The 27,134-nt window shown below is 42.2% G+C and overlaps 1 protein-coding gene and 1 long non-coding RNA gene across 5 annotated transcripts in view; one reads left to right on the top strand and one right to left on the bottom strand.

The window, feature by feature from the left end:
• The first annotated feature begins 27 nt into the window (after window positions 1-27).
• Window positions 28-27,134, top strand: BRAP (BRCA1 associated protein). Of its 3 annotated transcripts, none has more exons than XM_059408431.1 (12): window positions 28-273; window positions 2,216-2,377; window positions 3,075-3,273; window positions 4,582-4,771; window positions 10,295-10,408; window positions 12,079-12,227; window positions 16,712-16,787; window positions 17,446-17,584; window positions 17,965-18,074; window positions 18,975-19,064; window positions 24,351-24,454; window positions 26,668-27,134. In XM_059408431.1, the coding sequence occupies exons 1-12, from the start codon at window positions 192-194 to the stop codon at window positions 27,029-27,031; spliced, it is 1,779 nt and encodes a 592-aa protein (XP_059264414.1). In that variant the 5' UTR covers window positions 28-191; the 3' UTR covers window positions 27,032-27,134. The 3 variants fall into 3 exon arrangements, with proteins under 3 accessions (XP_059264414.1, XP_059264416.1, XP_059264415.1); XM_059408433.1 differs by having other exon boundaries at window positions 180-400; XM_059408432.1 differs by having other exon boundaries at window positions 180-784.
• The window catches only part of LOC132023162 (uncharacterized), a 41,922-nt gene continuing 32,738 nt past the window's right edge, over window positions 17,951-27,134 (bottom strand). For both annotated transcript variants that reach the window (XR_009405879.1, XR_009405880.1), the window contains one exon: window positions 17,951-18,037. This is a non-coding gene — a long non-coding RNA (uncharacterized LOC132023162). The remainder of the gene's footprint in view (window positions 18,038-27,134) is intronic.

Below are 27,134 nucleotides of genomic sequence, written 5' to 3'. Positions count from 1 at the left end.
CGACGGCGGCCGGGAGGCGGAAGTGAGGGTGTTGGGGCTCGGAGGGTAGCGCGCGGAACTGCTGCTACTGAGGCAGTGGCGGCGGCGCTGAGGCGGTGGCAGCGCTGCCGACCCTGGGCCGCTCGGCCTCTCAGCTCGCCTCCCAGCGTCGCCTGAGCCCGCCGGGGCCCGTGCCGGCCAGCGCCTGCCCTATGAGTGTGTCACTGGTTGTCATCCGACTGGAGCTTGCGGAACACTCGCCCGTCCCCGCCGGCTTCGGCTTCAGCGCCGCCGGTGAGTCCCGCGGCCTCGGCAGCCTTCCGTCTAGCCCCGCTCCTGGGCCCGAGAGGCTCGCCCTTCCAGAGTACCGGCCCGGGGAAAGGCGGCGGCGAGGGCCTTTGTGTCAGGAAGAAGCCCGGAGGTAGTTGAGATCCGTCTCATCCCATCCATCCAAAATAGGCCTCTCGGATGTCATCTCTGGGAAGCCCTCCCGGTCCCTCCCTCCCGGTGCCTTCCCACGGGCACTCTGTTTATACCTGGCGCGTCGCCCTCTCCACCCAGGGTTGGAGTCGAGTTGTGTAAGTCGCTCTCCTCCAGGCTTCGTGAAGGCAGCAGCTGGATCCCAGAGATGGTGACGGTTCGTGGTTTAATGAAATCGTTCCTCTTTGGGAGAATTTCTGTTTAGGCGCCCTGCAACTCCAGTAGTGACTGTAGCTAAAGTGCGTACACTTGCTGTGTCGCAGCACTGGACCGAACACCTTGTGTGCATTGTCGTCTTTCATGATCTTCACACCAGCCCTGTTAGGTAAATGTACGTGCTTTTTACAGATTGAGAAACCGAAGCCCAGTGATTAAATGACTTGCCCATAATTGTGTGTAAGGGACGAAACTGGGCTTCTAACTCAGAGCCGGACTTGAGAGTCTGAGCTGTTCGTTACCAGCCCCGCAGCCCCCTTCCTGGGGAATGCAGCTGTGACTGTGTTCCTTGGACCTTAAGCAATTTCCTAACAATAACATTTATTCAAGAAGTAATTACCCAATGCTCACTCTCTGCTAGGACTTTAGTTGTTTGCAGAATCACACATGGTCCCTGCTTTAATGGCACCACCAGCTCAAATGAGGTAGACAGATGAATTAAATAATTACAGAATGAATGTGGAATTACATCCATGAAAAGCTGTGAAGGAAAAAAAAAAAAAGTTTGGAAAGCTATCACAAGAGGATCTTTTTGGTTTGTGAGGTAGCCTGGGGCAGGTAGAGAGGGTGTCCTTAGAAACTCCCCCTGAGTGTGTGAATTTTGGAGCTGCAAATTAAAAATTGAAAATGTCTTAAAAAAATTTTTTTAATTTTATTTATTTGACAGAGATTACAGGCAGGCAGAGAGAGAGAGGAGGAAGCAGGCTCCCTGCTGAGCAGAGAGCACGATGCTATCCCAGGACCCTGGGATCATGACCTGAGCCGAAGGCAGAGGCTTTAACCGACTGAGCCACCCAGGCGCCCCTAAAAATTGAATATGACTTTAATGGGTTACAAGCATCTTTCAAGTACAAGTGATCCCTAAGTTGTGAAAGTCAGCTAAATTGACATTAGGCACGTATACACTTCTACACAGGCCAGTCGTTGATTCACTGATTCAGCAAAACTTCAAAGACCTTCCAGGGTGTGCTACGTGCTGTGGTGTAAGTGCTGGGGATAATACAGTGGTGGGCAAAACAGGCCTGGTTCCTGCTCTCTTGGAACTTATAGTAAGAGTATTTCAATCAAGTCTCCAAATTCCTTTTCCATTTTTACATGATCACAGATTTTCATGGTATGATTCATGGCTTGAGACTAATCCAGGGTTTTTAAGAAGACTGCTGCCAAAGGTTTTTCACATTTTTATTTAGGGATTTAAGACCTTCATTTGGTGCTCAACACAGTTTCACTTTACTAGAGATTACTTAAAATGTTGGTTCATTGTTGACATTACTGCTGAACCTTCTTTAAAGCTCTTATTTTCATTGATTTGCTTTAAAGTGCATGATTTCACGAAAACAACCCCGCATTTCTGAATTTATTGCACTGGGTGTTTATTACTGGGTACTGAGGAGCCCCAGAGGTGAGTAAGAGATGCAAAAGCCCCTTATTATCTTGGAGGAGGGCAGCAGAGGGAAAAGGGAAGCTTATTGATGAATACATTGAAAGTGTAGAAGAGCTTGTTTTATTATCAGATATTAATCATTCATGTGTTCCTTAGCCGGGGAAATGTCTGATGAGGAGATCAAAAAGAAGACACTAGCTTCAGCCGTAGCCTCTTTAGAAGGGAAGTCACCAGGGGAGAAAGCAGCAATCATACATCAGCATCTTGGCCGTCGAGAAATGACAGATATGATCATTGAGACCATGAAGTCCAATCCAGGTATGCTTTCTAAAACCCCAGACTTGTGTAACATAAGTCCCTGGTTGCCTGTCTTATACATGTTATTCCATGAATCCATGATTTTGACCTCTAGTGTACTTTTATCTTTCACTACCTGTGTGCCTTACATCAGATTGTGAGGCCACATTTCAGCATCTCCAGACATTTCTCCTAAATTAATACTAACTAGGTGGGTTGACAGCTTTATTCAGTGAGGAGAGCTTCTTGCCAACTAGGTTAGTGGCAGATAACCACTGAATCCAGATAAGCATGTTGTGTCTCTCCCCTCATCCTGTACACACACTGCCAGCTCACTCCAATCCAGAGACTGGCTGTGTACTGTATCTCCAGCGTGGAAGTGAACAGAGCAGGTAGATGTGTTTTTCCAAATTAATAGCCCTGAATATCCCATTTAGGAGCACATGATGGAAGACATCTGTTTTTATTATGATACTGCTAAATGTAAGAGCCACCCTTACGTTTCTGCGGGTATTAGTGAAATTTTTATGGGGCAAAGAGTGCTTTCAAGTTTAGATGCTCCTAAAAACTTGGCTGCTCTGTAAATATAGTTCTTAATGCAATAAATTACAATTTCTCTGTTGAAGTATATTTTTCTGACTCAGAATTTTAACCTAATGAGAATCCTTCCACATATTTCCTATCAGTTTGTAATCTGCTAATTTTTGATTTATGAAAGATGAGCTGAATGCCACAGTGGAAGAAAGGAAGTCTTCAGAAGCATCTCCCACTGTACAGAGAAGTAAAAATCCAAGTGTAGAATGCATAAATGCTGCTCCCGATTCTCCATCCAAACAGCTTCCAGACCAGATTTCGTTCTTTAGTGGAAACCCATCAGTTGAAATAGTTCATGGTATTATGCATCTATACAAGACAAAGTAAGAAAAACCCTTTTCCTCTTGAATTGGTCTGGTGGGTTTTTTTTGGTTTGTTTTTTTGGGGTTTGGTTTTTTTTTGTTTTTTTTGGGGGGGTCTCAGGACAGTGAAGAATGTCTTGCCCTGCAGAGCAGTGGATATTTTAAGGTTCAGACAGAGAGTACCTTTCATATAATGTGTGTTAGAGAATTCTTAGATGTTTTACATTTGGTTAATCTTATAGATTGGGTCAAAGCTTCTTAGAAAAGAAACATGGGGATACACTTGAAGAAAATATTCCCTGAGAAGGTAGGCATGCCAGATGACTGGAAAATTAAAAGGAAGGAAGATAAAAAGGATAAAAACATTAGAAATGATTCATAATATCATTGCAGTCTCATATCCCCTCATATGTTTCCTAAGAAGCTGTTAAGTCAGTTAATGGACTACATTTTCATTGTCTCTTTTACCCTTTTTTGTGGTCCACACAAAACTTAAAAGAAGCCAAAGGAAAAAAAGTGTTTGGCTGGGTAATCTATAAGCTGGGTCATCAGCCCCTTGGATAATTGGTAGCTGATCTCTTTAAAACCTGTCCTCCTAACATATTTGCTAGGTCCCCACTGGGAAACAGTGAATACTCAGGTCACCTTATGGGATCACACCTGTTGAAGTAAGTTTGCAGCATTTCAAAAGCAAATTGCATTGTGGGAGGTTTTTTCTATTTCCTATTCCAGCTATTCCAACCCAGCTACACTTTCTGTAATCTTCAGCGTCACATCTTCATGGTTCTGGATGCTCTTATATTTAGAACACTCCTGTTCTAGACCGCTTGAGAGAAGTACATAATTAGAGGTGCCCATGAACTTGTAGATTGATCTGTACTCTAGGTGTCTCTGCCTTTGTGGGAGTTTTCTTTAACTTCCAGAATAGTGATTTTAAAACTTAAGGAAAAAACATAGAGTTGTGCTTCTGAGTTACCAAATGAGAGATTTTTATTGAAAAGCTAATGAGAATAAAACACAAATTGCAGATTTATATTTGTAATAAGCTTTTAACTGAAGGTTAAGAATTTCAGTAAAGTTTCAGTGGTGGGTGTGATCCAGGCCACTGCACAGCTTGCATTAAGCTCTGTTGTGGACAGTGTTGAAGGTATTCTACATTTACCCAGGTCGTGTGTGTTTTCAGGTATTGTAGCACTCTGTTTAAATCAATCTGTGAAGTATAAGGTTTATTTTTTTTCTATTTTCTTGGGCATAAAAGTTGTCTGATTAGTGTTGTCTGAACTAACCATACCTCATCCATTCAAGACAGTCTCATTGTTGTCTTATTAGTAAGATGACCTCCTTAAAAGAAGATGTGAGACGCAGTGCCATGCTGTGTATTCTCACAGTCCCTGCTACAATGACCAGTCATGACCTTATGAAGTTTGTCGCCCCCTTTAATGAAGTCATTGAACAAATGAAAATCATCAGAGATTCTACTCCAAATCAGTATATGGTGCTGATAAAGTTTAGTGCACAGGTAAAAGTTAAGATATTAAAAATCTCTTTGTCACAGAAACTGTGTTTTTGAAACTGTGTGATGCTATCTGTGCGTGATTTATATTTTGCTTTTAAGATTCTTGATATACCTATTCTTCTAGGGTATTGTTATTCTAGAAACCTTTCTAAATTCAGTAGCAGACACTCAATGCTAATTCGTACCCATAATGTTTTTATAAAGCAGATTGGGTATGAAATCTAGGGTTGTATGTGTTTGGTTATCCAGCAGTAAATACGCCAGTAGAGTAGTAGTCCCCAAACTTTTTGAAATTGATGCTATATTATTATCTGCCCTTATAACACTGTGCCCTGCTTCTTTCATTCTCTTTTTATTTTATTTTTATTTATTTTTTTTTTAGAATTTTTTTTTTTTTATTTGACAGAGAGAGATCACAAGTAGGCAGAGAGGCAGGCAGAGAGAGAGGAGGAAGCAGGCTCCCCGCTGAGCAGAGAGCCTGATGTGGGGCTCGATCCCAGGACCCTGGGATCATGACCTGAGCCGAAGGCAGAGGCTTTAACCCACTGAGCCACCCAGGCGCCCCTCATTCTCTTTTTAAAAGATATTCTCTGGCACATTTTAGAAAATAAAATGTTTTATACTTTTAATTTTGGTGATGAGGGATTTGGGGATATTCCTTGAAGTATTAAAGATGCTTTAAGAGTTCTGATTGGAAATCACTGCAACAGAGACACAGAAACAGTGAAAGGATGGTGATATTTTCAGTTTTGAAAAGTACTTGCGTGTGATTATAGATATTTTTGATGTAAGAAGATTTTGACATTGGCTTCATTTCACTCTTCACATTAAGCAACATTTTCCGTGTGCCTCAGTTCTAAAGATGTTAGGAAGACAGTCTCTTGGTTTTACTTATTCATTCTTTTTTTTTTTTAAAGATTTTATTTATTTATCAGAGAGAGAGGGGGAGAGAGCGAGCACAGGCAGACAGAATGGCAGGCAGAGGCAGAGGGAGAAGCAGGCTCCCTGCTGAGCAAGGAGCCCCATGTGGGACTCGATCCCAGGACGCTGGGATCATGACGTGAGCCGAAGGCAGCTGCTTAACCAACTGAGCCACCCAGGCGTCCCGGTTTTACTTATTCATTCTTAATAGTACATGTATTTCTGTATGAATTTAAGAGTGAGGTAAGCTTTAGCTGTTACCCCGGTTGTTAAAGAGACATCCTATCTGTAGGTTTTGGTTTGTTGTTGTTGCTGTTGTTGTTTTAATGACCTGTTTTATTTGTTCATTCATTAGTAACTTTTGTCAAAAGTTACTTCTTTCTTATCTCCTTGGTAAACAGCCTTCCTGAATTTGGCCCAGATAAACAGTTCTTGCTTGCAGATTGGCAAAGAGTTGGTCTGCCTTTAGATTGTTTGCCACTGCCTCTGACCGGTTACCAAGATTTGTGGGTGAAAGGGAGTCCATGACACGAGGTCCATTTGTCATCTCCTTCCTCCGTGCAGAAATCCAGAGTTGACCGCAGTAGCAGCCATTCATTGGCCATGGGGAGGAAATTAAGAGAAGCGAGAATTGGATTATGTTTATGCCTATTCCACGGGGCACAGAAAGAGAACCCTTAGTGTAGCGCTCTATGTATGAGAGGGGACACAATTGGTATCTTTAACCTTTACAAAATATCCCCCCACCATTGAGGTGAGACGTTTAAAATAGGTTTGAACTTTCCTGCACACAGACTTAGACTTCACAAGTTGACAGTGAGAATGGAAAAGCACTTCAGCAGCTGTGTTCACTGACTGTCAAGAGACCTTCCAAGGTCATTGAGGAGCTTTGCAAACAGTGGGCAAGTGGTATCTTTTAAATATGGTAGCACATGTAATAACAAGGATAATGATGATAATTTGCAGTCTTACTGCTTGTGCTATACCACTCTCTGCTAAGTGCTTAATGTGCATTATCTCATGTAGTCCTCACTACAGCCCTTTGAAGTAAGTAAGTACTGTTATTATCCTTGTTTTACAAATGAGGAAACTGACTGCGGAGAGGTTAGTGATTTGCCCTCAGTGACTGAGCTGGGGTTTGAACCCTCACTTTTAATCCTAGAGCATACTCTTCTTTTACTAGGAGTGGTTAAAAGTGTGGGGAGGGGGAGATAATCACTTGGCAAGAGATTGTGTAATGCCAGTATTTTAGTTATAGCTTCTACTTGACAGGACAGTCAGCAAATGACACAGGAAAAGTCATTGAAACAGATCAGGGATAATGAATCATTGAATGTTACATCAAAAACTAATGATGTATTATAAGTTCGCTAATTGAATTAAAAAAAAAGATTGGGGGGGACACCTGGGTAGCTCAGTCGGTTAAGCCACTGCCTTCGGCTCAGATCATGATCCCAGGGTTCTGGGATCAAGTCCCGCATCAGGCTCCTTGTCCAGCAGGGATCCTGCGTCTCTCTGCCTCTGCCTGCCGCTCTGCCTGCTTGTGCTCTATGACAAATAAATAAATAAAATCTTCAAAAAAAAAAATGGGGAAAAAGGTTTAAAAGCGTATTAGACTTTTTAAGTAGTCTAAAGTCTGCTAAACCCACAAACTGTAGCAAGGACCACCCTTTATAGTGTGCAGGTAATGCTGTGGAAATTTTCTGTTACTATTAATGGATTTTTCCGCAGTCTCTTCACCTCTGTCTTTTGACCAAGTGCATGTTGTACGAGCTTATGGATGTTAGAGGCTATGAAACATTGTACTAGCTCTTCCCCATGGGGTTAGAACCCTTGACCTACGTGAGTTGTCTTATTTATTGCTAATGCTACATCTCAGGGCCTGAGCTTATCCTATCAGCGATTTTCTAAGGTCTAAAAATACCCTCCTAGTATAAGACTTTAAGTTGTTAAATTAATACTGGGCCCTAATGAAAAAAATTGGCTCAAATAGGTACCAGCTGTTGAGCACTTATTAGATGCCAGGCCTATTAAATGCTTTTCATGCATTGGTTCCTTGAGTCCTCTCAACAATGCCGTGAGGTAGGTGTTGTTACTTTCATCTTTATAGTTGAGGAAACAAGCATGGATAAGTCACTTGACCAAAGCCACACAGCTAATAAGTGTCTGAGTTAAATTTCAGAACCACGCAGCCTGACTCCATAGCCTAGGCAACTGACTATATTCTTTTTCGTTTCTTTTTTTCAGCAGAGAATTTTTATTGAAAGTAATCCCTTCTCTGTATCTCTTAAAAGCTCTGGAATTTCTGTTGGCCTCGGCTTTATGCTATAGTGTTCTAATGTGATAAGCTTACACAGTTGTACTGTGATGCTTAGGAAACTTAGTCTTTGGGTAAGGAATTTATAATTCATCAGGACACAGGAAGGCAGGAGGGGGTTCAGTTTTGTAGTTCTTGGGGACAAAAAAAGAGAACTTCTCAGTAGAGTGTGCAGGCTCACTTTCACTCGCGTGCTTAAGACAGCCCAGCAGACCTCTCTTTTGAGAAGTAAAAACATGATCTTAACACTGTAGTTGATCACTGTGACAGTAAAGGAACACGGATCATAATGGATTTTTCTTTTTCTGAGTTTATCCTGTGAAGAGGACAATTAGAACAAGACTCCGGGGGATAAAAAAACCACAACCAAAAACAAAACCAAAAGCAGGGTTTCTTAAAATGTTGGGCTCTGTACAATGCAAGCATTTTTAAATAAAAGAGCTGTTTCTTCTGTGTTTTTTGCAGTTAGCTTCAGGCTTTTGTTTTGTGCATTTCAGTGGTGGGTTGAAGTAGGAACCATGCGTATTTTGTTCTCTCCTCTGGTCCTAGCACATAGCACAGTGCCTGGCAGATGCTGGGTGCCCAGTAAATACTCAGACAAGCTACATTTCCAATACGAGATTTTAAACAAAGAGATCCATGTGTTCAAAAAATACATTTCTTTGTCATGGATAAACAACTCCCCCAAGAAAAGAGCCATTTATCTGGTAGTGAGTAGATTTTGACATCTGCTCAGTATCACAGACTTTGTCCCTTCCTCCAAGGAAGTGTGCTTGCTTAGCAAGCATTTACAGAGCCGGAGGTCTGGGGAGGGGTCTGCCTCTCCTCACTGGCACAGGTGTAGCCAGCTCCCGGTGGCCTTATTTCTGGGTAGTCACTTCCCTTGGTATGCAAACCTACTTGCTCACCGTACTGCTTACTCATCCAAAGCATTTCAAGAAAAAGACGTTGCTCTTGGAGAATGGGGGAAGCCAATTTAGGTTGCCTCATCTTAATATTAAAGACATTTATTAACTGCACTCCTCACATTTTGGAGCTAAAATGCACTGTAACCAAGACCGGTTGTTTCCTGAAAGGGAGGCTCCCTGCCCCACTCTCCAAAACGAAACAAAACTGTGTCCAGAATTGATTATCTTTCCTCAGCTGCTTAGCTCATCTGGTCATATTTAAAAAATATAAATAAATCAAGAATCCACACTTGAATTACATCATTGAAGTAAAATTAAAAGCTACAGAAAAGCTCACAAACTTTTGCCGTAAGGTTCAGAATCCCCTGAGGGTAGACAGGCAAGACTTTTTGCATGGTGCAGAGGTGAAACTCTTGCTAGAGGTTGACAGTGTGGCATTTCCTTTGGCAGAACACCCTTCTTCCCCCCAGGCAGCTTGTCTGCGTCGGTAGGGCCAAAGCACACGACTTGTTATGTTTGGGTTAATGCCCATGTGGGATTGAAACCTAAACAAACCTTGGCCTCCCACCTGCCTCTCAGAATTGCTGAGTTTAAAAACTGGCATCATGTCTTTGTTCCTTTCTACTAAGGCTATTCTAGAAGTTTGGGTTTACTTGTGCTCGTATTCACAGATGCACAGGTGCCTTTAGAGCTTTATCTGCAGGGGCCTGTTTCCCCTGACTATTTTCCACTCCAAGTATTTTAAAGGCTGGTTCATCTTGGGCCTCTTGATCTTGGCCAAGGGTTTTGATTTTGATATTATGTACTAGGTTGTTTAAAACCTCCTTATTTGTGATGTATTATTATTATTATTTGGTTTATTGAAGAAAAGGAGTTGGCTTTTCACTCCATACCAGTCCCTCTGGTCCTTTATTCTCTCTAACATAGATCCTGATGTTTTTTAAAAAGAAATCTTTCCTAACAGTCGTCCATTATGATTGAGTTCTAAGCTTTGCAAAAACAACTGTTTGTTTTCAGCTGCTGAGAAAGTGCTGATTCGAGGAAAAAATACTGATATCAAGGGAAATGATGGCCATTGCTGGTTGAGTATTAAAGTCGAATTGGCTGTCAGCTTATTGCACTTCAGCAGCTTCTGCTGGTTTAAGCAAGACTGCGGTAGATCAGGAAACATTGTAGAAACGCAGGATATTGACTAGCAGAGTTTGACTCACCTAATGAGCCTGCTTCCTTAGATGGTGCTTTTGGTGGTTGCTTTCTCTCCACTAAGTATAAATTTTAAACGCTGTTGAAGAGAATAATTGAAGCTACGCATCTTGAATAAAAAGCACATTTGCAGGATGTTTATTTTAACTTTTTCCTTTTCTCCATTGGTATACCTAGGCTGATGCAGATAGTTTTTATATGGCGTGCAATGGCCGCCAGTTCAACTCAATAGAAGATGATGTTTGCCAGCTGGTGTATGTGGAAAGGGCTGAAGTACTGAAATCTGAAGATGTAAGTGTACATCTTTCTTGTGTTTTTGTGTGTGTGTATAGCACACACACATGTGAATGTCATAGGTTGAATGTTAGGGTACCTGTGGAAGTGTCTAGAGTATGCCGGTCCATAGAGACAGAGGCAGGTGAGTGGTTGCCAGGGCCGAGGGAAGAGAGAGATGAGGAGTGACTGCACTGAGTACGATATCTTTTGGAGATGAGAAGGATATTCTAGGATTAGTGGTGAGGGTTGCACACCCTTGTGACTATACTAAAACCTGCTGAATCGAACACTTAAACATGGCAGATTTTATATTAAGTGAATTTTATCTCAGTTTTTTTAAAGTATCCCAAAATGTTAAAATTATCTGTGTTATCAAAATTGACTGTTCATCTATTCAGATGGCCTGGATCCTAAAAGAAGCATTTTTACTTTAACTATCAACCCTTGGTCCCTCTGCTAATTTTTAATTCTGTTTGGATAACAATCTATAGTTGTTCTGGTTGGCCACCCTCCGTGGAACCTTTTCCTACAAAATGTGTTCACTTAAATCATTTTATAAAGTAAGTAGTAGGTTCAGCTCTATTATATTTTTAAGATTTTCTTTCTTTTAAGGTAGACCTGAAAGGTGTTTTTACTTTGAAATCGGCTTGATGGAAATAAGTTTTGGTTTGATTGTTCTATCATTAGATTAGGTAAAATAAAAATTGACAGATGATATAATCAGCCTTCGTTTGTGCCAGTTTTAGAGATTTTTTTCCCTCTAAATGAATGTGGCTTCTTGAGAGAGTTCCTGTGAAAAGCTGCTCTTCAGGGACCATAGAGAAATGTGATTTTTTTCAGCATGTCCTTCTGTGCATACCTCCCCATCTTTGGTTCAGTGATTCCTGCTCATTTTCACCTGGCGGGCTCATGTCAGTTACCTGTCTTGGGGGGGGAGCAGGGGTTGCCTACAGACCATTATGCCCCCTATTTCATACCCTACTATAGCTTCCTAACCTTTTTTCATAGCACTTATGACCACTGGTACTTGTAATTATAGCAGCATTATGATTATGATCACTGGTAATTTTAAAAATTTGATTTTTGTCTCTCTATAGCAGATTTTAAGCTCTTTGAGGACAGGCCTGACTTGGTTGGTTGGGACTGAGTGTGTCCATTTTGCTCACCATTGTGCTACAGCTAGAACAGTGTTGGGCACACATAGCAAGGACTCAATAAGTGTGTATTAAATAAATGAACAAATCAGTGTTGTTGATACTATTATCACTTCATAGAAAGTGTTAAGTCTTAACTTACTCTGTGGAAAAATCATTGCTTTTATTCATGTGTGTTCTGTTCTAGTTACAGAGCCTTAGAAGTAGAGCCAAGGGTCTGGTAACACTTTAGATTCTCTTTCAAGTTTTTGGTGGTAGTCTCCCCTCCAGAGTACCAGCTCCGTGAGGGCAGGGATCTTTGTTGGCTTATTGGTCACCCTGTCCCCAGTGCCTTGCACAGCGCCGGGAAGATAGGTGCTCAGTCAGTATTTGTTGTGATGAAAATCTTACCAACGTAAGTTATTTGCACAGAGCAGAAGTGTTAGCAGCATCCTGCCAGGAGTCAAAAAGCAGCAGGAAAACTAGTGTTAAAACCATATATATTAGAACCACGGATGAAGAGTGAGGCTTACATGAGGTGTTTCCCTGTAGGGCGCCAGCCTCCCCGTGATGGATCTGACCGAGCTCCCCAAGTGCACGGTATGTCTGGAGCGCATGGACGAGTCCGTGAACGGCATCCTCACTACGTTATGTAACCACAGCTTCCACAGCCAGTGCCTGCAGCGCTGGGACGACACCACGTGAGTGTAGGAGCTAGTCCCCCACCTCTCAAAGCCCGTTATTCCCCTTTCCCAGAATTAAAAATAGCCACCACCAAAAGGGAACCATTCCAAGTGCTTGACTTTGTTCACGTGAGCACCACAGCAGTGAAGAGGTTACCCGGAAGGGCCTTCCATTTTACTTCCCTTGCCTCCGTTCATATGGTAAGCAGTCAGCATTCTTACAACACCTCCTCCTCAGTATGTTGATTCAGAATCTGTGTGGGATTGCCAAAAGCAGCATGAATTGTTTGCTTCCAAGAGCCTTTGAGGCTCTTCTACCTCAACGAAGTCTAGGTCTAAAATCTCCTTTATCACCTGATGTTGACTGTTTACTTTGGTTTTCTTACCATTCGGACTGTGGTCTAACATTTCAGATTTGTATGCTGGTGGCGGCACAGTGGCCAGTAGTAATAGCAGTCACTAAGTCTGAAGCACCCATACGCCACCCATACGTCCTGTTTCCCACTGTAGAAGGGGCCTTATTTGTAGGGTGGCATGGCGCAGGCAAAGAACTGAGGTGTAAACTATACCTTGGTTTTTGTTCTTTTAAATCAAGAGTTGTTACTGTGCTGTAGGGCTTAGCTAGAAAAGTAAATCAGCTGCTGGCCTGGGTCTCCCACTACAGAGAGGAAGACAGAATCAAATAATCAAGCACACAGTTATGGCCGTAACGGGTTACGAAGGAACAGCATGCAGCATTATGACTGGAGAACTAGGGCCCTGAGATAGCCAGGGCCGCCTGAGACGTGCAGTCTCCAGGAAGCTGAAGAGGTGTCAGCCCGGGAAACGGGGGCACCTGAGAGAAAGCAGTGTGAGTGCGCGGGTGTGCATGGGAAGGGGAAGATCACATGTCAAGGCCCAGAAATGAGAAAGGCGAACATCCATAGGAATCTCTTTTCTACCCTGATGTGACCAAAAGAATGGCAGCTTTCACAGAGCAGGGACCTTGTCTGGCTTGCTCACTGCTGTGCCCTCACCCTTGGCAGGAAACCTGGCACATAGTAGGAGCTCAAAAAATACTCTTGAGCAGATAAACAAACCCAGGGTTTTCTCTAGCCTGTTTAGCTTGACATGAATCTTGCCCTAATTCTAAAGCTCCCTCTGGGGTTTCTTGTGGGGGCTCTTCAAAGAATTGTCCAGGTTTAAATTCGCCTTGAATAAAGCCACACTAAGATGTGTGCATTCCACAAAGTGTTCATCTGTATTTTGTGTCCGTCTGCTATACCATTTAAGTTTTGGACACTTCTTGGTCCCCTGCCACTCCAGTTTTACTCTCAGTGCATGTTAACTGCCCCAGAAGCATGGCATTTTAAAGTTTAAAGTTTAGAAGTTTGCTCAGGAACCATATTGTCCAGCCTCCTCGTTTTAGAGAGGAAGTAACAGATCCAGAAATGAAAAAACAGCATGTTGAAAGCGTTTTGCAGAGAAGACCAGACCGGGACTAGAATTCAAGCCTCTGGATAGACAGACCTGGCAGCTAGCCTCAAAAATACACAGTTCCTTCAGCAAATATGTTTTGAGCCTCAGCACATGCATTGTATACTGCTGGCCGCTGACGGGAGAGAATCAAACATAGATCGTCCTCGGGGAAGTTCAGTCAGCTAAGGGAGTTGATATAAGTGCGTACAATTCAAGGTAGAAATCAGAGGAAAATAGAGATGGCTTTCCCACGGGGGATATTCAAGAAGGGCTACATGGAGGAGGCAGCATTGGTATGCAGTCTTGAAGAGTAGTTTTTGAACACATGGCGATGTCAGAGAAGGACATTCTGGGAAGTTTTCCCCAAATATCTCCTCAGGAAAATAAGATGACAACTCAAGTTATTTTTAAGGAGAAGGAAGCATTTAGTAAACGTTAATGACCTTGTAATCAATGAGATGGTATGTTAACAGAATACAACATGTATAGTACAGATAAGGTGACTTTTGTAGTTTTTTCCCTTTTTTTCCTCAGGATCATACTTACACTTTAGAAAGATCATTCTGACATAATACAGGAAATAAGATTTCAAAATTCATGTTTTGTTTTTTATCCAACCACTACTGCAGCTGCCACACAGACCAAAGGAATGACACAGAGCTAGTCTGGACCTTAGACAAGACAGCTCGCTGCTCGTTACAGCTGCCATTTCATTGTTTCTTCACATTTGTCTTCCAGCTTCTCTCTTTTTGAAGTTTTTATTTAAATTCCAGTTAACATACTGTGTTACCTTCGTTTCAGGTGTGCAGTGTAGTGACTCAGCACTTCCATACATCACCTGTGCTCATCACAAGCGCCCTCCTTCATCCTGTCACCTAGTCCACCCGTCTCCCCTCCCCCCTTCCCCTCTGTTGCCATCAGTGTGTTGATCTCTGTGGTTAGGAGTCTGTCTCTTGTTTGTCTCTCCCTCTCTCTACCCTTTGCTTGTTGTTTTCTTAAATTTCACATATGAGTGAAATCATACGGTATTTGTCTTTCTCTGACCCATTTTGCTTAGCATTGTACTCACTAGCTCCATCCACATTGCTGCAAATGGCAAGAGTTCATTCTTTTTGATGACTGAGTAATATTCCATTGTATGTATATGACCCATCTTTTTTTATCCGTTTATCTGTTAATGGACACTGCTTCCATAATTTGGCTATTGTTGATAATGCTGCTGTTAGCATCATGTCTGGGTGCATATCAGGCTTCTCTTTTGATACTAAACGTAGAGACTAGGTCATTTAGCATTTAGCTTTCTCTTAGGAAATATAGATCAAGCTTTGTTATATGTGATAAGAACCTCATGTTCTTCCTGCTAATTGTCTTTACTTGGTTTTGTTTACTCAGTTGGGTAACAAATGAATACTAGTTATATCTTAAGTATTCTTTCTTCTTAGAGCTAGTTCATAATTAGCTTCAATTATAACCTGCTTTCTATCATTTTTGCCCATCTGACAGAAATATTCATGACTGGTACTTAGTGTTACTTGTCTTGAGTATAATAGAAAGGCATTAATGGAATTTTTTTTAAGGTTTTATTTATTTTATTCGAGAGAGCATGAGAGGGAAGAAGGTCAGAGGGAGAAGCAGACTCCCCACGGAGCTGGGAGCCCGATGTGGGACTCCATCCAGGGATTCCGGATCACTACCTGAGCCAAAGGCAGTGGCTTCACCACTGAGCCACCCAGGCACCCTATTAATGGATTTTTTAATGGCCATTCCCCCCAGCTTTACTGAAGTATAATTGATCACCAAAAAATTATATGTATTTAGGGGTGCCTGGCTGGTTCATTCTGTAGAGTGTGTGACTCTTGATCTTGGGGTCATGAGTTCGAGCCCCATGTTGGGGTTAGAGATTACTTAAAAATAAAATCTTAAAAACAACTGTATATTTAAAATGTACAACCTGGAGCGCCTGGGTGCCTCACTCAGTTAGGCATCTGCCTTCGGTTCAGGTCGTGATCCTGGGGTCCTGGAATCAAGCCCTGCATCGGGCTCCCTGCTCAGCGGGAAGTCTGTTTCTCCCCCTGCCTGCTGCTCCCCCTCCTTATTCTTTCAAATAAATAAATAAAATCTTTAAAAATAAATAAAATGTACAACCTGATGACTCAGTATACATACACTTTATGAAGTGTTCACAACCAAGCTAATAAACATATCTTACCTCACACCTTTACCATTTTCCTATTTTTCGTGTGTATGTGTGTGTGGTAAGAATACGCAAAGTCTATCTTCTTAGCAAATTTCAAAAACAATATAATATTGTCAGCTGCAGTCACACTGAGGAACAATTGTTCTCCAGAATTGATTCAGTCTGGCATAATTGAAACCTTGTAACCTTTGACCAACACCTCCCAATTGCCACCTCCCCCCAGACCCTGGTATCCCTCTACCTTTCTGCTCTCTGTTTCTGTGAGCTTGCCTTCAGTGCTATTTTAATTGACTTCTTGTAAATTGAAACTTGAGTACTTGGCACTACTGTCCTCTTCCACGTATTTATTGTATGCTAACATGCCATGTGTGTTCCAGTATTCACTTACTTTCAGTGAAATTTATTACAGATTTTAGTTTTAACTCTTGGGAGCAACCTAGAGAAGACAGAGTACCTTTTGAGTGATTTAGATCTTTGGGAAATAAGGTAGATGATTTGAAATAAAAATACCTTACAGATACCTGGACATAAAATTAACTTATCTAAAGTCCCTAATTCTAACCTGTACACATTTAATTCTTTGATCAAGCTTCAGATGGAAAAATGGAAGAAGGCATGAAGCAGATTAAGACTCATTCCTTTCATTCTTCTTTCATCAAGATTTTGTTTTGTTTTGTTTTTTCATTTCTTTGGAGAGTAACTTGCATTCTTGAGTGATACCATTAGTTATGATAAACATGTAGTATGTAAGAGACCAAAGATTTAAAATGCAGTTTTTGACTTTTGATTCTGTAACAGCCATCTCTTGTATTCCGTCTGTACCATTCTCGTTTGGTGTCCTGTCTAGGTGTCCCGTGTGCCGGTACTGCCAAACACCAGAGCCAGTGGAAGAGAATAAGTGTTTCGAGTGTGGTGTGCAGGAAGTAAGTATTGGCCGACTGCTGGGAAAGAAGTGAGCACGGCTTTCATGGTCTGGGGTTTGCTTCAATTCTTTTTCAGGCTGAGTCTTTTTTTTTTTTTCTTTTTGTCTATAGTCAGGCAAGATGTGTAAATAAATTATGTTATATTCCTAAGCAAAATACTCTCTGCTTTTTATTCTTTGGTTTTTGAAGAGGACTAGACTTTTGCTGATAAACTGTGAATATTTGTCTTGCTGTTTACTTAGAGTTCCTTAAAACCCAGAAGGAGAAAATGATTGGCCCGTAAAAGCATCCTTGCTTGCTTTTTGGGTTTTAAACATAGATTTAGGGGCGCCTGGGAGGTTCAGTCATTAGGTATCTGGCTTCTGCTCAGGTCATGATCCCATGATCCCATGGGTCTGGAATCAGGTCCCACATCAGGCTGCCCACTCTGCGAGAGGCCTGCTTCTCTCTTTCCCACTCCCCCTGCTTGTGTTTGTTGCCTCTCTCGTGTCTGTCTCTTTGTGTCAAGTAAATAAAAATTTTAAAATAAATAAAAATGTTTATTCAAAACTCCTGTAGAAACAGCTCAGCTTCATTCTCTGTCAGGCCCCTTCCCACTCTGAGTGAGCCAAGTCATGTGTTTTTGTATAACTAACGAAGGTCTTACCTTCTCTGACAGAACCTGTGGATTTGTTTAATATGTGGCCACATAGGATGTGGACGGTACGTGAGTCGACATGCTTATAAGCACTTTGAGGAAACGCAGCACACATATGCCATGCAGCTCACCAACCATCGAGTCTGGGACTATGCCGGAGGTGAACATGGTCTCATTTCCTAATTCGGAATCATTCTGCATGACCATCTCTCCCTCAGAACCTCTCCGCTTTCTCTTCCAGCTTGAAATCTTCCTGACAGCTGTGGCAAACTCAAATTCTCATGGTGCCCCATAGGGCACTATTTCCTATGAATGGCCCGAATTGCACATTATAAAAAGAGTTAACACTGCCACACTTGCCCTCTCATTCTTGCTTAAATTCAAATGATTTAGCCCACTTGTACAGCAGTATCACAATGCATTTAATTTAGAACACATAAAAACAAAAATTTGTCAAAGTTCAGAGTGTATGCAGACTGTTTTCATTGTGAAGAAAGAAGCCAAACCAGCCTTGATTGATGCATTCATTCTTTTCTTTAGATAACTATGTCCATCGACTGGTTGCAAGTAAAACAGATGGAAAAATCGTACAGTATGAATGTGAGGGTGATACCTGCCAGGAAGAGAAAATAGATGCCTTACAGTTAGAGGTAAGATACTTTATTAGTAATTACTAAGTATCTTTTTACTTCTTTTTACTGTCTTTCTGAAATGCAGATGTGGTGTTGCCACTCCCTGGCCCACATCTCTTGACGTAATACCCCAGAGCCTTCCATAAGGCTCCATCTGCACCATCTGTCCATACCTTGCACCCTTGCCTCATTGATGTGACTGCTTCATCTTGAAGAGTTCCTGAATGTCTACAGCTCACACATGCGGCCAGTAGTTCTCTGGAATCAGCTCTCTGTCTTTACCTTCTCCTGTCTGTCGAAAGCCCTTCCAAATCTCCCCTTTTCTCAGAAGCCCTGCCAGACCCTACTGTCATAAGCCATCTATCTTTTCTCTGCTGTTAACACTGCACTGTTCATCCACCCATGCAGTCAGATGGCAAACGTTTCTTGACGTCCAGCATGTGCCAGGCACTGGGACTACAGAAATAAGCGTAGAACTCTCACTTTGAACAAGTTGATAGTCTTGTCAGGGAGACCTGGTGGTTAAGTGCTGTTAATGATAGGCACCGTACTAAGTGAACTGAGAGGACTGCTTAACCCAAGGCCGGGTGGGACAGGGACAGCTTCCTAGAGAGGGGTGAGCAGTTTTCACTTATACTTTGATTTAAAAACCTGTGGTTCTTTAAGTTAGCCTGAACAGAAACGTATTTGTTAACATGCATTTCTCTGCTTACTTGTCCAGACTGGATGGTAAGCCCCAGGACAGGAGTGTAATTGACATCTCTATATTCCCTGGTTTGTTGAGTAGAGTGTAACCAAGATGTAATAGACATTCTGATGGTTAAACCTACTCTTCCTTAGGTGATTAAATGTTGAGTTTTAATTGAATTGAAGAAACTTAGTGATTAATGTTTTGGTGTCTATTCTCTATGTTTCTAGTATTCGTATTTACTAACAAGCCAGCTGGAATCTCAGCGAATCTACTGGGAAAACAAGATAGTTCGGATAGAGAAGGACACAGCAGAGGAAGTAAGTTTCTGGTTTGGTGCTGCTGACGTGCCACATGGCAGGGCTATCTGATGTTGGGGTGGGAGAAGGCAGGGTACAAGAAAAGAGGAATGCTGGAATCTTCCTTACTCTGATACAGAGATAGAGAATTGTTTGGCTTCTAAAAAGAAACCTTTGTTATACTTTAGTTATATCTCAGTAAAGCTGGGGCACGGGGGAGGGGAGGATGCAGTGCGCCGAGAGAAGAAAGAAAGATTTGGAATCAGTTGTCTCACCCCAGTAATCTAACTTTAGATCAGAATTCCGAGAGAAGTGCTTGAAATGAATCATCATTATATTACAGACTTAGCCCCTAAAGGCAGTTTTAGGCAACAAGAAATTCTAGACCACAATAAGAAAGAAATTAGTCAAAAAGAGGAAAAGGAAGAGACGAAAATATGCTGTTGTAAATGCAGCCAGCTGAACATTATTTAAGAAGGGGAGGGAAGCCAACATGTATTCTTACCTAGGATCAGTAAATGAAGATGAATAGATTAGAATTGTATGCTGAGCTCAATATTACATTAAATATGAGGTGAGGAAGAAACGAAATACCTGTTATATATCCTAAAAAAGGAAAACTTGGGCTTAAAGACCTGAGTATTTTGGTATTTTTGAGTGGGGAAAGATTTGTTTAATTTCTGTCAGGTTTTCTAGTGCCTAGTGCAATTCCATTAAAAAAAAAAAAAAAAAAAACAGAAGTATGTACACGAGGGCTTGTAATTTGAGTCTGCCAGTTGGTTTGTCAGCTTGGGAACAGCTGCTTTCTGCGTGTGGGCTTCTGTGGCAGTACGATGGTGCCGAGCTCTTCGAAATCGCAGAGAAGAAAGGAAGACAGAGGTGCTAGAGCTTCTGTGGTTCCCATGGTTCCTTGTTTATCTAGGGCAGAGGTTTTTAGATGTTAACAAAATCCTTTAAAGAAATTGCCAGTTCACTGCTCCAGCAGGTGAAAGAGAAAAGTGGTATGATTTTGGTGGAAACCTAGACAGAGGGCACAGAGCTCCACTTGCTTTTTTCCCGTTGCCTCCAGCACATACAAGGAACCCTGCCAGTTCCAAAGAAGGGAGTTTGAAAACTAGTGAGCTCTTCAGGGGACTCCAAGAACCTTCCTCAGGTTCTAAGAACAGTGTCCATACAGGCTTTTAAATTATTTTTAATGATGATTTTAGTAATTTTGTGTGTCCCTAGCACTAACTAGACCTTCATATAGGGACTGCAGAGCCAGGCTTGGGTCCCATCTGTGTGGTGGCTAGGATTACCCTGGAATTAGGCAGGCAGGGCCAGGCTTACACATAGGCCAAGTCCTTTGGCCCCAGTTTCTGGATATGCCTACAAATGAGGAGAAATCGGGCTTCTAAAATTAAGGCTTAACACCAGCTTTGACATGATCTTTAGTTATAAGTTCTTGATATAGTTCCTACAAGAACCTTCCAAGTGATGAAAGTGCCTTTCCAGAGGCACTCAGGGTCACTTAATGGACTAGTTCTGAATAGGCCTTGATTGGAGCACATATGAGAAAGACATACTTCCAGCAGCACTCAGGAAGCAGAGCACGGTCACTGCCACTTGATGTCAAGTTATGAAGTCCCAGGGACTAACATTGGCAACTCTGCACAGCCTGAGTAATGGGTTTGTGCACAGGGGATATACCTGAAGTGCTTCACGTAGACCCTTGAGAGCTAAGCCTAGGGTCCTCTCCACCTTTTCAGATTCCTTAGGATTAACTGCATTCCCTAACAAATGCCCATGAAAAGCAGGTCAAGGGGCAGGAAAGCTAAACGCTGAAACTTGTGGGGTTTTTTTGTGTAGAGCTAAGATGGAGGCAAGGGCAGCCCTCCATAAAAGCTGGAAGGGCTTGAAAAGGATGTTTTGTTTTCTAGTAACAAATGTCGCTTATCCATAAGTTAACGGATGCTGCAGGCTTTTTGTTCTGCCAGGTCCTCCTTTTGACCAGTCCTCTGTCCACTGGCACCTCCAGCAGGAGAGTGTGTGCAGAGAGATCCAGTAGCAGACCGTGGGTTTCACTGGTGGAGATTCTTGTTCATGGGCCTCATTGGGGGCTTGTTACAGTGCTGTTCTGCCCCTACCACCAGCATCCTTCAGGGAGTACGATTACTATAGCGTGTGAGAGTCTGTTCTAGAAGCTCATGTCCACTCGAAGGTTCTTGTTTTAGTGGGGCCATGTAGGAAGAACACAGAGCAGGCAGACAGGACAGTGAATTCCCCTGAAGATCTGTCTTTTCTCATTGGACCTGGAGCTCCATGTAAATCAGTATTTTTCCAGCTGTGGATCATGAAATGAGTTTGATAGCTGGCATTTTTATTAAACAGGTAAGGTGGATATAAAATATTAGAGCACATTATCATATTTAATACTGTTTTGTGAAGCTCTTGGCGTCAGTTGTGTGTATACTGAGTATTTGTTACTGCGGGCTCATGGTCAGAAAGGTTTTAAAAAGCACTGATTTAAACCATTGTAACTTTTGTCTGTAACAATTTTAGAGAGCTTTTGGGGGCTACTTGGGTTTCATCTTGATTCAAGTGCATTTGGCCTAAGTATCTCCAGTTAACAAAACACAGTTTGGTTCCTTTTGATAGTCATATTTGTCCTCTTCAATTTCCCTAACTAACAGGAGTCAGTTTAGGAGAAGATGTATAAAGATTCTAATGGTCTTTTATTTTAAATCTTTTTTTTTTTTTTTTTTTTTTAAGATTTTATTTATTTATTTGACAGAGAGAAATTACAAGTACACTGAGAGGCAGCCAGAGAGAGAGAGAGGAGGAAGCAGGCTCCCTGCTGAGCAGAGAGCCCGATGTGGGGCTTGATCCCAGGACTCTGAGATCATGACCTGAGCCGAAGGCAGCGGCTTAACCCACTGAGCCACCCAGGCGCCCAAATGGTCTTTTATTTTAAAACAATATTGGGGAGGAAATTAATACCAAATTAGAATTAGAGCAATTAAAAAAAATTTTTTTAAGATTTTACTTATTGGGGCACCTGGATGGCTTAGTGAGTTAAAGCCTCTGCCTTCGGCTCAGGTCATGATCCCAGGGTCCTGGGATCAAGCCCCACATCGGGCTCTCTGCTCAGCAGGGAGCCTGCTTCCTCCTCTCTCTCTCTCTGGCTGCCTCTCTACATACTTGTGATCTCTGCCTGTCAAATAAATAAATAAATCTTTTTAAAAAAATGATTTTACTTATTTATTTGACAGTGAGAGAGAGAGAGAATGAGCGAGCACAAATGGGGGGAGGGGCAGAGGGAGAGGGAGAGGCATGTTCCACGCTGAGCAGGGAGCCCAGCATGGGGCTTGATCCCAGGAGTGTGGTATTATGACCTGAGCTCAAGGCAGATGCCCAACTGACTGAGCCACCCAGGCACCCCAAATTAGAGCAATTTTTTTTTTTAAGATTTTATTTATTTATTGACAGAGAGAGAGAGAGAGAGAGATCACAAGCAGGCAGAGAGACAGGCAGAGAGAGAGGGGAAGCAGGCCCACCACTGAGCAGAGAGCCCGATGCGGGACTCGATCCCAGAACCCTGAGACCATGACCCGAGCCGAAGGCAGAGGCCCGACCCACTGAGCCACCCAGGTGCCTCAATTAGAGCAATTTTTAAGCTATTTTTGTTTTCATGACATAGAGGAATCTTGCTTTAATTGTTCTTCCAACTTAACAGAAGTTGGCTATAAAGTTAATTTCTACAGGTATTTTCTTATTTAAAAAGAAACAGTGCTGTTAGAAATCTGTTAGACCATGTGGCAAGTTTTTAAAAGTATTAAAAGCAGTGACCCTTTTCCTAACCTGATGGACAATTGCTGAGAGTTTGCCTCTGCCCAAGGGTCGTTTTTCCTTTGCTGTATGGCTGTGGCCTCCAGTGTAGTACAGAGAGGTCTAGAGCTTGGCTCTAGATTCAGACTTGGTGCCGAGTCCTGGACCCACCATGCTCTGGTTGGGTGACCTTAGGCAGATTGCCTCACCCTTCTATAAGCCTGTTTCTGTAAAGCTTCTTGAAAAATATAAAGGGATATTGCTTACAAAACACCTGGCTGGTATGTGGGCCATAGGATTTAAATTCTCAGTCCCTTTCAGTTCCTGTTATTACTGCCTCATGATCCACGCAGCCTTGCTACTTCTCCTTCCCATCTAATCTTCTCTCTGTGTCTGTCCGTATATCAGTAGAGCTGAAGCACTTCTCAGTTGTGTAGATCGTCACACCCAAGTGAATCCAGCATCTGCTTAGCTAGACTTCAAAAGTCTCTTGGTTTCCAACACAGAATACACCAGAATTTTTAAATTCTCTTCAGTTTCTTTCTTTCTTTTTAAGATTTTATTTATTTAGTTGACAGAGAGAAAGATCACAAGTAGGCAGAGAGTCAGGCAGAGAAAGGGGGGGGGCAGGCTCCCTGATGAGCAGAGAGCCCGATGCGGGGCTTGATCCCAGCACCCTGGGATCATGACCTGAGCCAAAGGTAGAGGCTTAACCCACTGAGCCACCCAGGCACCCTCTCTTCAGTTTCTAAGACAATGTAGCATGAATTCATTCTCTCTATATTGCATTTGCAAATTAACTCAAAACAAGAACCACTTATGTTCCATGTCACTTTGTGTACCTGAGAAAATTAGTAAGGAGTTTGGGAAAGGGGGAGCCTGAACAGTTAAAATCAGTTATCACCATTTTCTTGGATTAGATTAGTTTGTTAGATTATTTGAATAGTAATTTTTGGAATGTGATCTCAGGAGGAAAAAAAATGACGAGTTAAGAGGAGGATGCTCTGGGGGCACCTGGGTGGCTCAGTTGGTTAAGCGACTGCCTTCAGCTCAGGTCATGATCCCGGAATCCTGGGATCGAGTTCCACATCAGGCTCCCAGCTCCATGGGGAATCTCTCCTTCTCCCTCCTCATGCTCTCTCACTCTGTCTCTCTCAAATAAATAAATAAAATTAAAAAAAAAAAATAGAAGAGAATTCTGTGGTCTGGCCTCCCGACAGACCATCTCCTGCTTGACTGCCCAAGTCTACTTTTGCGTCTTCCGCTTGGCATTCCGCTGCTCCTGATTATCCTGGTATAGATAAACAGTAAGGGGGAAAAAGGATTTCTCAAAATGTTTATTTCAATTACAGGAATTCTTTCAAATGATTGTCTCACCTTTTTTTAGTTCGGTTTGTCAAAGTTATAGACAGGTAATTGAAGAAACAGTGGTGAAGTTAGCCCCAGAGACCAGGAGCTATGCCTCTGTGAAGTGAAACTGACCTTTGTTTGCTCTTCCAGATTAACAACATGAAGACCAAATTTAAAGAAACAATTGAGAAATGTGATAATCTGGAGCATAGACTAAATGATCTCCTAAAAGAAAAGCAGTCTGTGGAAAGAAAGTAGGTGTAATTGGCCTCTTTTAATTAGCTTTTTCATTGTAACAGGCTCATAAACAGGTAATCTCCTTCACTAACACTTTCCAAGTGTGTCTGTCAACTAGGTTTTCAGGGGTCTCTCTATATATGAAGCAAACTTACTGTGACTTTGCATTTATTAAAGACGACAGCGTTTCACACCAGGTGGATGCCGTGTGGAATGCAGTGCTCTCCTCTGACGTCTGTGCTTCTTGTATGTGCAGGTATCTTTCATTTTTGCCACGAGAAAGCAACAGCCTTGTACTCAGAGCCTCAGCTTCTCTGAGCCATATGGCTGAGAACTGGCACTTAAGAGAGCGACTGTCTAAGCCAGAGGTGGTGTGTACTCTGGGATTAGACAGGAATTAAAAGCCAAATTTGTAGACTATGGTGTGAAAAGCTCAAGAACAGGGTGGCAAGAACATACTCTACTATTATTGTATGGGAAGATCGTTGCTGCTGATTGAAATTACCTTTCTAGCTTAAGTATACTCACAAATATAATGGTTTTTTTTTACCTCCAGACAAATGGATAAAGGTAAGTTTATCCAGTTTAAGGAGGATATAGCTTTAAAAGTTGTTTTTTATTTTGTTTTTGTTTTAAATAAACCTTTACTCTGGAAGAAATTCAGCTTTACAGAGGCTGCCAAGATTGTGCAAAAAGTTCCCATTTCCCCTTTACCTGTTTTCCCGCTATTCAAAAGTAGGGATTATTGTAATAGTTTTTTGTTTTTGTTTTTGTTTTTTTGTATTGTGGCAAAATCTACATAACATGAAATTTGTCAGTGACATTGAATGGCATTCACGACATCCTGCTCCTATTGCCATTATCTGTTTCAAAATTTTTTCATCAGCCACAATACTCTTCACCAAAGTTGTCTTGTTTTGTTTCTTTTAAACATTTTCTTTGTAAGCAGTCTCTGCACCCAACATGGGGGCTCAAACTTAACAACCCTGAGGTCAAGAGTTATGTGCTCTTGAGCCAGCAGGCGCTCAAAGGCTTTGTGTGTGTGTGTGTGTGTGTGTGTGTGTGTTTTAAACTTCTGTAAAAATAACACTACGGCATTAAGAGAAATTAAAATACTGTCCTAAACTTTCAGCTCCCTAACAAACTACATGAAAGAATTAAAACTGGAAGGATTTTTTCCAACCTATAGATCATGCTGTGTATCTAAAGGTTACCATTATTAATTAGTGGTACCAGTAACTATTGCCTCTTCCAAATCTTTTGCTGTATCTGTATGAACATCTCACATACACTATCTTTTCTCTTAAAAAAATAATATTAAGTATTCTGTTTGGTAAAATACTCCATTTTAGGGATTTTTTTTTTCATATTGGCACATCTAGAGCTATCTTGATCTTCATAAAGGCGGCACAGTGTTCCATTGTCTGGAGGTCCCATAATAATTGATGGACAACTTAAGTTGTCTCAAGTCATAGACTACTGTAAACTCTGTTGCAGTGAGCATTTTTCTCCATGTTTCTTTCATTGTGGTCTGAAATAGTGCTGTGGGATATATTCTGTAGGATAAATTCCTGGAATAGGTGTGGCAGAGGGCACAGTGAAATTTTTATTTTTATGGGTATTGCCAAGGTGACTTCCAAAGAGTTTGTAGCAGTTCATGCTCCAGTGCCAATGTGTGCAAGTCCCTTTTTCCCCACATCTGAGCTCTCTGGTATTCTGATACATAAAAATGGTATCCCAGGTGGTATTTTAATTTGTAATTTTTTACTTATGAGTAAGATTGAACATCGAGAATAGGGCGCTCCTATCCTTGAAAACTCTCCTTCAGCAAGTGCAGTGAGATCAGAGCACTTGACTCTCGGAGAATGTCACTTTTCCTCATAACTTCTTTATCGTAGCTGTTATCTCTGAGACACCTATTTAACCACAGACTGCAAAACAGAGAAGCGGTATGAGTTTTATCATGAATCACAGAATTGTTTCTGCAATTGAAAAATATCCGATGCTTAGAAAAATTGTCCCGAAGCCACGCTGTTAACTTGAGCAAAATCCTTGCTTTGTAAAGCTGTTGCAGTGGCAGCAAACCAGTCCCCTTCCACCGCAGGAGGGAGGAGTCCAGTCCCTCAATGGATTCTGAGATCACAGCGCCTCTGTTCAATCCCAGAGCAGAAAGGGGACCGTGTCAGCAAATTAAAACCATGCTTTTGTCTTCCTTTGTCTTGCCAAAAAGGTGCACCCAACTAAACACGAAAGTGGCCAAACTTACCACAGAGCTCAAAGAGGAGCAGGAAATGAACAAGTGTTTGCGAGCCAACCAGGTCCTCCTGCAGAACAAACTCAAGGAGGAGGAGAGGGTGTTGAAGGAGACCTGCGACCAGAAGGATCTGCAGATCACGGAGATCCAGGAGCAGCTGCGTGACGTCATGTTCTACCTGGAGGCACAGCAGAAGATCAACCACCTGCCTGCCGAGACCCGGCAGGAAATCCAGGAGGGACAGATCAACATCGCCATGGCCTCGGCCTCCAGCCCCCCGTCTTCGGGGGGCAGTGGGAAGCTGCCTTCCAGGAAAGGCCGCAGCAAGAGGGGCAAGTGACCTCTGGGAAACAGACGTCCCTGAGACTGTTTTCCCTGGCGCGGCGGGGGTGCGCTGGGGCTCCAGTGTGAGGGTGGACCTTGAGCAAGTACAAGTGAGGACG

This window comes from Mustela nigripes, chromosome 8 (assembly GCF_022355385.1).
Source record: "Mustela nigripes isolate SB6536 chromosome 8, MUSNIG.SB6536, whole genome shotgun sequence".
Taxonomy (NCBI): Eukaryota; Metazoa; Chordata; class Mammalia; order Carnivora; family Mustelidae; genus Mustela; species Mustela nigripes.
This window is presented reverse-complemented; position numbering and strand designations above follow the sequence as displayed.

Bases quoted from the DNA above. Each gene is read 5' to 3' on its own strand.
- BRAP (XM_059408431.1), top strand. From the start codon at position 192: ATGAGTGTGTCACTGGTTGTCATCCGACTGGAGCTTGCGGAACACTCG. The intron at 2,378-3,074 runs GTATGCTTTCTA...GATTTATGAAAG, and splicing joins GACCATGAAGTCCAATCCAG to ATGAGCTGAATGCCACAGTG. The intron at 3,274-4,581 runs GTAAGAAAAACC...TTGTCTTATTAG, and splicing joins ATGCATCTATACAAGACAAA to TAAGATGACCTCCTTAAAAG.